At 37.0% G+C, this 14,232-nt stretch overlaps 1 protein-coding gene across 3 annotated transcripts in view; it reads right to left on the minus strand.

Moving 5' to 3' along the window:
- TBC1D9B (TBC1 domain family member 9B) overlaps positions 1–14,232 on the minus strand; it is a 2,477,681-nt gene that overhangs the window by 1,519,085 nt on the left and 944,364 nt on the right. For all 3 annotated transcript variants that reach the window (XM_044069590.1, XM_044069591.1, XM_044069593.1), the window contains one exon: positions 12,242–12,456. In XM_044069590.1, coding sequence (XP_043925525.1) covers positions 12,242–12,456 — 215 coding nt within the window. The remainder of the gene's footprint in view (positions 1–12,241; positions 12,457–14,232) is intronic.

A 14,232-nucleotide genomic window follows, 5' to 3' on the forward strand; every position in this document is an offset into this window, starting at 1 on the left:
GCCTCCATAAGAACTTGGTAGTACAGCTAAACTAAAACATTACACTTTCATTAAATTATCACTTAAGACACAGGAATACATGCTTTAATAGAAAATAAAATAAATCATAATAATATTTTTATTATCGTGCATTATGCACTATACATTTTCTCTTTAACAAACAGGATTTACTTTAGCATTATATAAATTGCTCAGTTTCCGCCTTCCCTTAAAACTCACTCCTACTCCTAAGCATTATTCTGCATATATTGTTCCCACAAACTCCATTTATTATGTAATTTGCAATTTCCCATTTCTAAATAATTCACTTCCAAGTCTTTTATCCCCTTTACAATTATCAGTACGTCAGCTACACTTGGTTTAGCTTTTGATTTCCATTTTGTAGAAATACGTTTAAGCAATTCAGATCCTATGTCCCAACTCAAAAGAATCACTTATTTAGCAACAGCGCTTTGTTCCTCCAGCATTTCTGACAGAGTACTCTGTAGGGAATTTTTAAATTCTACAAACTCATTTCACCCCCTACCCAAAAAAATAAACATGTTCCCAGTTGCCTCTCTCTTTCCTATTACACACCTCCAGCATTTGCCGTCTACCTAAGGAAGAATTATTTAAAGTCTGTGAGGGGTACAAAATACCTATGCAAACACCTCCAAGCAAAAATCATAAACCTTATAGACTTGGGAGCAAAACAGGCATCCTCACATTGCTCCTTTGCAAACTGCCTTTCTAGTCTCTCTTCCCAAACTTTTCTAACCTCCTCTGATTCATTCTAATAGTTATCATGCAATATTTTATATGGCTACTAATTATTCCTTTTTCATAAGCAGCAGCTTCTATTTTAGACTCAACTAAAACTGTATCAGAGGTGGTCTTTCACTTAGTACCACAGTTCCTTTCTCTTTGGCTATACTATAATATCAATCCCTGGTAGAGAAGGCAGTCTTTAACCTATACTCCAAATTTCTGCATGGCCTCATCCCACTCTATTTCCTTCCCGTCTATAGTTAGTTACTCCCAATACCGTGTTTCCTTTAACAATTTTTCCCAGTAAATTCCAACCTCTCTTGCCCGTTTTCTATACACCTACTTGCAGTAATCCCTGTTGACAAAAATCTCCTTTCTTCATTCCTGTGTTGGCTTAATTCATATGTTCATAGGTACTTAATATGCTACTGATCTGTGAGGATCTTAAGAAGCCTAGCCTTGCATTTCCATGGTAATTATTAGTCTTATATTTTACAATACAAACAGCCACAGATGGGTGAAACCTGAATAAGTTGGGATAACTACATGTTTCCCCTACCCATGAGTGTCAGTAGTATTAAATGTGTGGTCATCCAGCCATATGTCTCTTACTCTCTATGAACAGAGTAAAAGTACTCTACTTTATGTGGAATGGATAATGGCTTCATAGTACACGCATTCTCGGTGATACATACCTATCCCACAGGCATGTTATTTTTTTTAATTTTGCAAAAGTGACTGAGTTCTGCTGAGCAGTTGTTCATGATACCATGGGGCTTGTGATTACATAACAGATTTGTTAAGTTTCTATATACAAGGCAGAGGTAATGTCTTAATGGAAGAGTCATAACCAGAGACACAAAAAAAACACAAAACCTGCCTCACATTTTACGTGGATAAATCTGGGAGAATGCTGAAAAAGTGTATACATGACTTGGACAATCACAAGAAAGACAAAAATAGTGCTTTATTCAATCATGTTACAATGTGCTAAAATGTTACTACTTTTCAACTTCTGTTGCAGAAAGTGGAAAAATCTGGGGGTTAGTGGGAAACCATGCTAGAATACACTGAACTGAAAGGGCCCATAGGTGTGACAATCCCCTTTGATCTTTTACCCTGGCACTACAAGGCTTATTCTTCAGTCATTTAGGATATGCCTCCCTATCTCCCTCCCTCCGCCTCTCTGTCGCCATACTGCAAGGAGTACATTCTGAAGCCATTTCTGACGTGATGCATGCAACATCTTGATCATATTTCAAGTGACATCATCTGAGCCTGCCAGTTTCCCTGACTTTTCTTAGTATATACTGTGCACTTCTTCTTGGGTGGGTTCTCCATCCTCTTTCATCACTGGATGTGAGTATGACAGTAAAGCTTCTGTGAGGTTTTCTGAAATCCTCACTCCATCTGCTCTTGTTATCCTAAGGACTGCTGATGAGATTTTTGCTGGTATCACTTATGAATGTCTGCCAACTGTCTTTTTTAACTTTTGATCACTGTCTTACAACCAGATAGAGCTTTTTTGTGCCATCTGCTGAGTCACTTTCCAGAAGCTGAAGAGCTTTCTTTGACGCCTTGCACTTTGTCATTGTGTCTACTCTCTTCACCTCTGTTAGCCAACCAGCATTTCATCTAAGCCAACTCCATCCTTTACCTCCCATTTCTTCCTGCAATCCTTCTTTCTTTTGATAACTTTTTAAACTTCTGCATTCCACCACCAGCTTTCCTTATGTATCTTATTTCTATGCCTGGCCCAGCCACATACCTGTTCGACTGTTCTCACACAAGCAGTTTTTGAGATACGGCTCTTCTTTGACTTCACCAATTTTCTCTTCTTCCTGAGGTTCTAGAGTCATAAGTACTTCCCTGACCTCCTGTGCTTTTGGTCCAGTCAAATTCCAGGTTTTCAGCTTAGTATCTGTTAACCTTAGAACCTTGCCTGACCATGGCTTGATGCTGACTCCGGTCACCAGTGGTTTATGTTGGGAGCCAACCATTTCACTAGGGATAGCTTTGCAGTCTCTGAATTGACCTCATTGCCCTTTCCTTACCAAGAAACCATCTACCTGAGCTGCATGCTGACCATTCTTGTATGTGATCTTGGGACTCCTCTCTCTAAATGAACCATATATTGGCCACCACTAAGCTGTTTCCCATACACAGAGGTCTAGAATGGTCTCTACTTCATCATTCTTGTTTCACCGACCATGTAGACCCAGATAATCCTCATATCTTGTACTGTGTGTCCTGATATGAGCATTCAGATCCCCCATTATCATGACCAACTAACTACATTCTGCTTGATTAATGAGCTGCTGCAGCTGCTGCCTGAATGCCCTCTTTTCTTCACCTCTGCAGCCCTTCTGTGGAGCACCAACTAAGATCACGAAGAATGCTCTGTCTATAGTCCAGAGTCTGAAATCCAGGAGTCTGCAGTGGTTCTGATGACATCACTGACTTTAACCTACATGACATGTCTCTTCAGTGGCATAGCTAAGATAGGGCAAAGGGGACAACCATCTCAGGAGCAACCTTCAATCTACAGATGCATATCTGGAGGTGGTGCAATACTGGCATTCAGAAATTAATGCTGATATTGCACGTGTGTCACAGGCTGAAACACTAACGTTTCATGTGTTGCCTCTTACAATAGTTAAAGGAGATGAATTTTTTCATCTTCACCTCAGACAGGACCTTTTTAATTCCTCAACTTAAGAGTTGGGGGATACACAATCAGGGGAACTGTAGTGGGTGCCAGAATACATAGCTATAAGTGCTCTCTCTTATTTTAGTCCAAAGCAGACATGAAAAAGGCCGGTGAGGCATGTTTTTTTTTTTTTCTACAATGGAATCACAAATTACTATATCTGAGGGAGCTGTCAAGTTGCAGTGTTTGCCTTGGAGATGTACAGTAGGATTTAAATCATTTGTTTTACCCTGATATTCTGTTACAAACTGGTCCTGCTGCTGTGGCACAGTCCTGTATTTTTGATTTTACTGTAAGCAGGGGAGGTCTGTGTGATGTTACACGTCTGAGGTTCTGGTATTGAGCTTTCAGCTTTTTGAGGTACACAGGAAGCGTTTGTGATGTAGTCCTCCAAATCTATGCATATCTGGTGGTAGGTATGTATATCTTCACTTTGGGGGTTGCTGCTTAGAGTTTAGCCTCAGTTTTCTGGATATGCGTACACATCAGTTGTTAAAGGCATGTCAGAAAGGAGCGTTTTCTGGGAGCATGAGATTGTTCTTGTACTTCCAGAGAACCGCTGCCTATCAAGTCTATAAAAATTACATCATGAAGTGCTTACAAAATTATGATTCCTCCTAGGAAAGAAAGTATAATACTGATAAATGTGCATTCTTGCTCAAATTTTTTATTTCACTCTTGTCAATGGACCACTAAGGTAGTAATGTTTATAAATTATATATTTACTGCTATTTTGAAGGCCAACACTGAGTACTGGTTCTTACTTGATATAAATGTAAGCTCCAAAAGATGATTACAGCTGCTCAGTTTTATAAGGTAAAAGACAAAGAAACTAGTGGTCTTAAAACTTTGTTGATGAGCTCAGTCACAATAATTTCCAAAAATCATGAAACCCAGACAGTGCTCCAAAGCAACAAGCCTTTACTCGTCACAGACAAACTATCCTCAATAACAAAAAATCTGAAATATTTTAACAATGTTAAAAATATCAGCTTTTATATACTTAAAAGTAGGTGTGGAAAATGTACATATTGTTTAATTTTAAACCAGCCTATTCAAGGCAAACAGTATAAACAGGGCCGTAAAAGTGCATTTTAGAACAAGTACCCACCCCACACACTACTACTACTACTACTGATTAGATCAAACTAAATCCTAGTTAAGGAAAACACTACCTATTTGCAACTCACATTCCAAAACCAGGTATTAAGAAAAGCATAAAATACACACAAAAAGACTTTTAACTAAAATCGCTTTCGTCTACCTAATGCAATAAAGCCCTCATCAGGTCAGTGACAAGAATTAAAATCAAGAAAAAAAAAAACATATAGCTATCTAACCATAAACATAATCCAACTAAAACACTATAAACATAAAAATACATCTTAAAACAGCACACCACTGAATACACCAGATGAATGCTGCCTGTCACCCAGTTTAAAAAGCACTTAGAAGTAAAATCAAGTTGAAGGTTGCAGGAGCAAAACAGGTCCAAAAAATGAAGAGTATCTCAAGACCAACTATGTAAAAAGAATGAGTATTTAATTTAAAGATGAGCGCTTTCACTGTTAACACAGCTTCTTCAGATCTAAGTTAAAATAAATAAAAACTTAAAATGGTTCTTTTATATGATCACCTCTAGTGGTCAAACAAGTAATTACAATGAGGAAAACATAAACTGATTCTTTTGTATGATCACCTCTAGTGGTCAAACAAGTAATTACAATGAGGATACATATAATGAATGAATAGCAAGTTGGATATACATCATAAAATCACAAATCAAATAGATGTTAAATGCTCAAACAATGCCTGTCCTGAAAATACAGAAAAAAAACCCTCAACTGCATTTCCAAATGAAATGACATGAAAAATATATATAACCTACATAAGAAATATCATGAATAAAAGTGAGTGTTGAAGGGGGGGGGGGGAGAAAAAGAAAAAAGCTAAATTCTCTAGTGGTCAAACAAGTGATTACAATGAAAAGAACATAAACTGGTTCTATTGTATGATCACCTCTAGTGGTCAAACAAGTAAATACAATAAGAATGCATGTAATGAATAACCAGTTGAATATACAAAATATATGTCCTGAAATCACAAATCAAATGAATATTAAATGCTCAAACAATACCTATCCTAAGGATACAAAAAATCCTAGTCAACTACATTTCAAATGGAATGACATGAAAAATAGCGAACCTATATGAGAAATGTCATAAGTGAAAGCAAGTATTGAAGGGGGGGGAGAAAAATGAGGTACAATACTAGTACAGATGTCACTGGAGAAAGCAGATACAATCTATTTAATATTCCTACGTGTTCTTAGTCTCGGTTTTATCGAGGCTCTATCATTGAGGCCAGATCCTTTATCTGCCCTAAGCCGAACTATCCAGTCACATTCCTTGTTCTCTGTATGCGTCCTAATATCACCGCCTCTTATAGCTGGAACTATAGTTTCAAGTACTCTAAAACAAAAACAGTGTGATCTTCCTGCAAGATTGACGTGTTTCTCTAGGGCATTATAAGGTGAACCCTTCCTTATGTGATAGATGTGTTCCCTCATTCTGTCCCTTAATGATCGGTTGGTTTTCCCAACAGAAAAGTGGGAGCAGATCTGACAGGTGGCCAAATATACCACATTAGTGGTCATGCAGTCAGCCTCCACATTTATTTCATAGGTGACAAGCGTATCAGGATGTAAAAAGTTGCTGTCTTCATTAATAAATTGACAGAAATTACATCTACCACATGGTTTAGTATGTCCTGCTATTTTGTTTACTGTTCCATACTTAGGATAGCATAGCATCTTTTTAAGATTGTTCTTATTCTTGTACAAAAAACTGGGAGTTTCACCAACTATGACTCTTAATTTAGGATCAACATGCATGATGGACCAATATTTATTGACGATATCTCTAATCTCATTATTATCTGATGAATAATATGTTGAAAACTTAACATGAGATGACATGTGCTCCCTATTCACCTGGGTGTTGGAACTGTGACATCCAAAACATGGTGTAGCTACGGTGTTACGTAGTCCTAAGGCTCGTTCCAGAGAAGGATCAATTTCATTAATATTGTATCCTCTCTGCAAAAGTCTACTTTTAAGGTCCTCTAGTTCAGATACAAAGCCTGCCTCCAAAGGATTTAGCCTTGATGCTCTAATGGCCTGACCTACCATAACATTCCTGAATACAAAAGGAGGGTGCATACTCGCTCTCATGAGCAGGGTATTAACATGACATGGTTTCCTGTACACTCCTGTATTAATAAGACCATTTGGAAGTTTTTCAATATACAAATCCAGGAATTCAATTCTGTTATATGAAAACTGCATTGTAAATTTGAGACAATCAATTAGATTATTCATGATAGTGTGCATCAATTGAAGTTGTTCTAAAGTGCCATTCCATATCACAAACACATCATCGACAAAACGTCGATAGAACTTAACGTGTTCTTTAAATAATGTCTCACAGAACAAGATATGCTGTTCCCAATGTGCAAGGAACATGTTGGCGTAGCTATTGGCAAAGGAAGTGCCCATAGCTACTCCATCTACCTGTTTGTATATGATGTCATTGAGAACAAAAAAATTGTTTTCCAATACTAGTTCCAGGAAGTGTACCAATAAATCAATCTTCACTATGTCGTACTCACTATGTTCCTTAAGATATTCAGAAATAAACGTAAGTCCTAAGGTGTTCGGAATGACCGTAAAGAGTGATTGTATATCAAGGGTCACGAACATATATTCATCAGTGATGCCATTACAGTTAAAACAATCATATAGTTCTATTAAGAACTGTTTGGAGTCCCTCATTACAAACTTATTCTTGTTCAGTACTTGCCTCAGATGTTTCTCTATGTATACAGAGATATGCTCAGTGACCCATCCACGGCCAGAGACAATTGGTCTCATGGGTGGGTCACTGGCATTCTTATGTAATTTCGGCAGGCCATGTATAACTGGAATCAAGGGTGTTTTCACTAGAAGGTATTCATGTAAATCACTATCGATCAAACCACTCTTATGAATATCTGATAGGATGTTATGTACATATAAAATAACTTCTTTTACTGCTGATAGCTCAGTCTCTTTATAAAATTTATCATGCAGCATACTAGACATAGAATCATAGTAGTGTAGGGTATTCATCACTACAATACAACCACCTTTATCAGCAGGTCTAATAATGATTCTATGCTCCTGTTATAGTCTCTTAAGACTCTGCCTCGAGCCTTAGGACTATGTAACACCGTAGCTACACCATATTTTGGACGTCACAGTTCCAACACCCAGGTGAATAGGGAGCACATATCATCTCATGTTAAGTTTTCAACATATTATTCATCAGATAATAATGAGATTAGAGATATCATCAATAAATATTGGTCCATCATGCATGTTGATCCTAAATTAAGAGTCATAGTTGGTGAAACTCCCATTTTTGTACAAGAATAAGAACAATCTTAAAAAGATGCTATGCTATCCTAAGTATGGAACAGTAAACAAAGTAGCAGGACATACTAAACCGTGTGGTAGATGTAATTTCTGTCAATTTATTAATGAAGACAGCAACTTTTTACATCCTGATACGCTTGTCACCTATGAAATAAATGTGGAGGCTGACTGCATGACCACTAATGTGGTATATTTGGCCACCTGTCAGATCTGCTCCCACTTTTATGTTGGGAAAACCAACCGATCATTAAGGGACAGAATGAGGGAACACATCTATCACATTAGGAAGGGTTCACCTTATAATGCCCTAGCGAAACACGTCAATCTTGCAGGAAGATCGCACTGTTTTTGTTTTAGAGTACTTGAAACTATAGTTCCAGCAATAAGAGGCGGTGATATTAGGACGCATACAGAGAACAAGGAATGTGACTGGATAGTTCGGCTTAGGGCAGATAAAGGATCTGGCCTCAATGATAGAGCCTCGATAAAACCGAGACTAAGAACACGTAGGAATATTAAACAGATTGTATCTGCTTTCTCCAGTGACATCTGTACTAGTATTTTACCTCATTTCCCCCCCCCCCCTTCAATACTTACTTTCACTTATGACATTTCTCATATAGGTTCGCTATTTTTCATGTCATTCCATTTGAAATGTAGTTGACTAGGATTTTTTGTATCCTTAGGATAGGTATTGTTTGAGCACTTAATATTCATTTGATTTGTGATTTCAGGACATATATTTTGTATATTCAACTGGTTATTCATTACATGCATTCTTATTGTATTTACTTGTTTGACCACTAGAGGTGATCATACAATAGAACCAGTTTACGTTCTTTTCATTGTAATCACTTGTTTGACCACTAGAGAATTTAGCTTTTTTCTTTTTCTCCCCCCCCCCCCCGTTCAACACTCACTTTTATTCATATTTCTTATGTAGGTTATATATATTTTTCATGTCATTTCATTTGGAAATGTAGTTGACTGGATTTTTCTGTATTTTCAGGACAGGCATTGTTTGAGCATTTAACATCTATTTGATTTGTGATTTTATGATATATATCCAACTTGTTATTCATTCATTATATGTATCCTCATTGTAATTACTTGTTTGACCACTAGAGGTGATCATACAAAAGAATCAGTTTACGTTTTCCTCATTGTAATTACTTGTTTGACCACTAGAGGTGATCATATAAAAGAACCATTTTAAGTTTTTATTTATTTTAACTTAGATCTGAAGAAGCTGTGTTAACAGTGAAAGCGCTCATCTTTAAATAAATACTCATTCTTTTTACATAGTTGGTCTTGAGATACTCTTCATTTTTTGGACCTGTTTTGCTCCTGCAACCTTCAACTTAATAAAAATACATCTGTCTAATAATATCATCTAGTAAATATCCATCCATGTGTATTAGTATCCATAAAAAAATATGCATGTCAGTGTTATAGGGTACAACCTGTGGATGGGAAAGTATAAACAGGAGGGTACTTGAAGTTTCACTGATTTAAAGGGTGAGTTTTTACAATATGGTCCTGAACAGATTTACCAGCAAGAGCAAATGAGAAGTGGGAGAGGCTTGTGAAGTCACATTTATGTGAGAGACAGACAGTGCCACGTGTCACATGTTTACACTGCTTTGCGCCCTTCACCCTGAAGAAAGCTAACCTGTCATCACTGTCACTGATCTTTTTATTCTCCCATTCTGCTTACCTGTAGCATGCCAACATCACCCTTATGGGGACCTCTCTTTCTAAGGGAATTTTCAATAATGGCAGAATACCTTGTGTTTCAGCAGAGGCAGTAGAAAGCAGGACATTCTTATTTTGTGGGAAGGCAGAATTCTCTTGACAACTCCATTGCTATGGCTTATTTGCACACTTACCACATTTTTGCATTTACAAACAGCTTACATACAGGTTCATAGGCCAGTACTAGACTAAATGCCCTTTTGGTCCATTTTAAGCCTAACCAATGTCCCATTTGATGCTTAAAATTAACTAGTCCCATTAGAGTTTAGATTCATGTAACCCTTTCCAAGATCTATAGTTACATATTATTCTAGTGATAATGCCATCTTTATACAGACCACAGCAGAATGACAGATGTTCATGTTACAGGACTAATGCCTGCTCTCTACCCAATGACGTTCTTCTTATTTTCAGACCAAAAATCTTCTTTCAAAGGTAGGCGTACAGGCTTTTAGCCACTCAGCCCTACCTAGATCATCTGACTCTTCAGGGATATAGACCACTACCAATATGTAATCAATAGCAGATGACATTTTTTATGTTTAACATCATAGAGATGACAGATTTTGTAGGGTGCTTTATTTAAATTGGTACTATTATGACAAGCTCTCAGGTAAATATTTGAGTACATGTGATAAAAATCAAAACCCAGATCCCAGTTTGAATACACAATAAAATACCTCAATCCACATTACAATATTAAGATGGTTCTAACACTATTTCAAGAAATAAGGAATGAGTGGGATTTTGGACGCAGATCCTTAAGGTGATTAACAGTCGTACAACATATTATATTCATAAGGTAGCAGAATGTATACCAAGAACTAAGCCAACAGTGGACTGGAGAAAGGAGCTTCTGTAGATAGGGATGACTAGTTAGGGGTACAGAGAACAGGCAAGAGGGGGATGAAATTTACTGAAGGAAGTTGGCAAAGGAACCAAAGTACTGGGAACAAATTAGGGAGGAAAAGGTAACAGAATGGGAAAAGGCCAAGAAGACATTTGGACTGCAGGCTAGAAATTGCCTTCCATATCAGGGACTGATAAGAATATAAGCAAAAAAAGGGATAACAGAATCATAAATGAAATACCTACATACTGGTTGACGTTTAGTTGAATCTAGAACAGAAGTTGCTGTTAAGAAGAGATAATTATTAGGGCATATAAAATATTGCATGATAACTATAGGGATCAATCAGAGGAGATCAGAAAAGATTGGGAAGAGAGATTAGGTAAGCATTTAACAAATAAACAATGACAGGAGATCTGTATGGCTCTCAAATATACAACAAAATCTAGATGATTAAGGATTTTTATCTGGAAGTGTTTGCATAAGTACTTTTATAACCCAAGCAAACTCCAAATAATTTTTCCTCAGGTAGATGGCAATGATGGAGGTTTAATAGGGAAAAAAGAGGTACCTGGGAGCATATGTTCTCAGAGTGTAATGAGTTCGCAGACTTTAAAAATCCCCTAGGTGAGCAAATGAGTGTAACTAAGGAAATGATTTTCTTGAGCTGGGATACATGATCTGCATTACCTTGACATAGTAAGGCATTATTAAGGTTATTTCTGGTGGATGCCAAAAAGGCAATTACTGGAAAATGGAAATCAAAGTTTTAACCAAGCATACTTGAAGTAGTGAATATTGTAATAGAGATAAAACTCAGGAAGTGAGTTCTTTAGAAAAGGGTAGGAATGAATTACATAGACAAAATGGACATCGTGGGAACAGTACATGTAGAAAAATGTTTTGGAGGAGGACTACGGTCTAAGGGAAGAGAGGAACTGAACAATTTATGTAATGTTGATTTGATTATACTGTGCACAATACTAAACGTGATGTATAATGTTTGTAAATGTGAATTGTTAATATGGTTGGATTACTTTTATATAAAATCTAAACTTGCCTATGTTACAAGTGATAACTCAAAGGTATTTTCTTAAAAAAAAGATGGTTCTAACACACTAAAAATTACAATGATGCTCCACTTCATTTCAAAATTTTACATCTTTCAATTAGAAAGCACATCCCAGGGTCCACTGAGAGACTTGGGAATTTTGTGCTCCCTCAAAATTTAAATAAAAAATACAGTATCTGCAAGACACCAGCAGTCCTTCCAGGCAGCTGTGAAAAGTAACCTGAGGTTAATAAGTTCCACACGCTGGGGTAGATAAAAGCAGCAGCAGAAGTAGACTGGGAAAGGGCAAAAATAATTAGCAGATAATTATATTAAGGGACACACTGGGAGCAAAAGAATAACTGCAGACAGGTGGCAAAGCTCTGGAAGAATGCAAGACAAATGTAGAAAAACAGTAATACTGGAAAATTAATAAAGCAGTAGAGAAAAAGGGAACACACACAAGAGACCTGCTAGTAAGGGCAAGAAAGACATGTAGGAATCTGTATATTAAAAGCAAAGTCATCAAACTCACTTCAAAAAAAGACAGGGAAGAACACAAATTTATGTGAATACTCTTGTTCTTCAAACAGACAACAAATTTTCTAATTTCATGAAAAAAGCTAACTTTCTGTGGTTATATGTGCAGCTCACCTGGCAGTATCCAATATTGGGATTTCGAAATGCATAAGCTGTAAGAACCCTCCGTAGAGCAGCTATGCCCATCTCATTCTGAAAAGCAGGGTGCTCTGGCATGGACCGATGCAAGTCTCGCTCTATTTCATCTGTTGCCAGATTGCATTTTCCAGCTGACTGTTCAATCAAGTCTGCATAATAACCTGGATGACTTACCATTTCATTCAGTGCTCCTGCAAATGACAGACAAGTTGAACTTTAATTTAGTAATGTGACATCTCAAAAAAAAAAACATAAATAAACAATAAAAAGATGTACTGACTTCATGTCATACCTTGAACAATGCTAAAACATTCAGTCCACACTTGGCACTGACAATTACTAGATACATTATTTTTATTCAATAAGTGACTCATCAAAGTCCATTCAGTGAAGTCTGTAAAACTGAACAAGTAGCACATCTACAATTGTGTGTGTGTGTGTGTGTGTGTGTGTGGGGGGGGCACCACCATTGTCACTGAGGAGTCCGTATCCCCCAAACTAACATAAATAATTCCAAGGTCATTTGTTGTGGGTTGACCATTCACCTTTGAGGGTTACATCAACTGGGTTTTCAAAAGTCAGTCATTGACTAACTAAAAACACCCATCAGAACTACATCCAACTTCTAGACAAGACCGTATTCAAACATCTGCATAAAAAGTGGCTGCAAAGACTACTTCATTACGAGCAAGCAAGATGCCCATGCAAACCATTAGAAAAACATAAAATGCAACAGGACCAGGAAAGGCAGGGAATGAATCTGTCACACGGGATGTTGATCTTGAGGTTAAGGACTTTGGCACAACTGTCAACTGCATTATTAGTTCTGCAAAGGTAGAAAAGGTGAAAAGACTGCGATCTTTCAATACACAAAAAATCAAGTAGAGGTCATCCCTCAAGAGTCTCTGGACATGGTGGTAGTAGCCCAGAGCCATTATTCACCTCTAAACAATACTGTTGACTTGTTACTCTGTTAATACAAAAACAACCGAAAAAAGTGCCCCTTTATGCCTCACACAAATGCCACAATTAAACAGTCTACAACGCAGAAGTTATTACAGAAATGCAGCTTTCCCTGCATCACTTCCTCTGATCTATCCTTATGCTGATTTGCAATAAGCACAGCACACACTGGTGTACAAGATTTAAGTGGGGTCACTTCTCTGGCCGTCTCACTCAAGAATGAGGAATCCAGCCTATTTACACTACAACTGGAGAGCGGAGTATGAAATTCTAATGTGGATGTTTGACGGCTAACTAAAAGCAAAGACATCTGCACCTTCATAGGTGCTTGCTGTATTACGTACAAGTGACAAACAGAGCAGAAAATCATGACTATCAATAAAACACATTAGCAATACTAAAAAAAATAAAACAATAAAGCCCATATAATGTATGTAATGGCTTTTAAACTGCAAATAACTGCTACTTCTCTGTCTCCTCTTACTGCAAGAAATTTCTAGGACTTCCGCTGGGAGGGTTTTGTGAAATTTCTTCATAAGAGTTTTGTAAATTTTATTTAACTTATGTGTGCAACAGACTAGCTAAATTAACAATTAACATTTTGAATGTGTCATGAAAACTACAATATAATAAGCATGTGTTAACTTGTTTGTACCATTTGATTGCAGCAAACGATGGCCTGGGTCATGTCTACAAGGATCGAGGACCAGCCTACCTACCTGGTTAACAAATATAAAATAAAACAAAAATTAAATTAACCAACCAGGCAAGCTTGGCTGGTCCTGATATAATTTTCAGCTATGACCCAAGCCACTTGGGCAAATACAAATAAATTAACAGAACGCCATAACAACAGAAATCAGATAAGCATTTTTAAATAATGGATTTACAGCAACAAAAGTGACACTACATACAAACCAGTAAATTACTGAATATTCAGATAAACCATAAAAACAATGCACATGATCCAAGCTAACATATTAAATCTAAAGTAGGGTCAGATT

This window comes from Protopterus annectens, chromosome 4.part0 (genome assembly GCF_019279795.1).
Source record: "Protopterus annectens isolate FY-2018-M chromosome 4.part0, PAN1.0, whole genome shotgun sequence".
NCBI classification, from domain to species: domain Eukaryota; kingdom Metazoa; phylum Chordata; order Ceratodontiformes; family Protopteridae; genus Protopterus; species Protopterus annectens.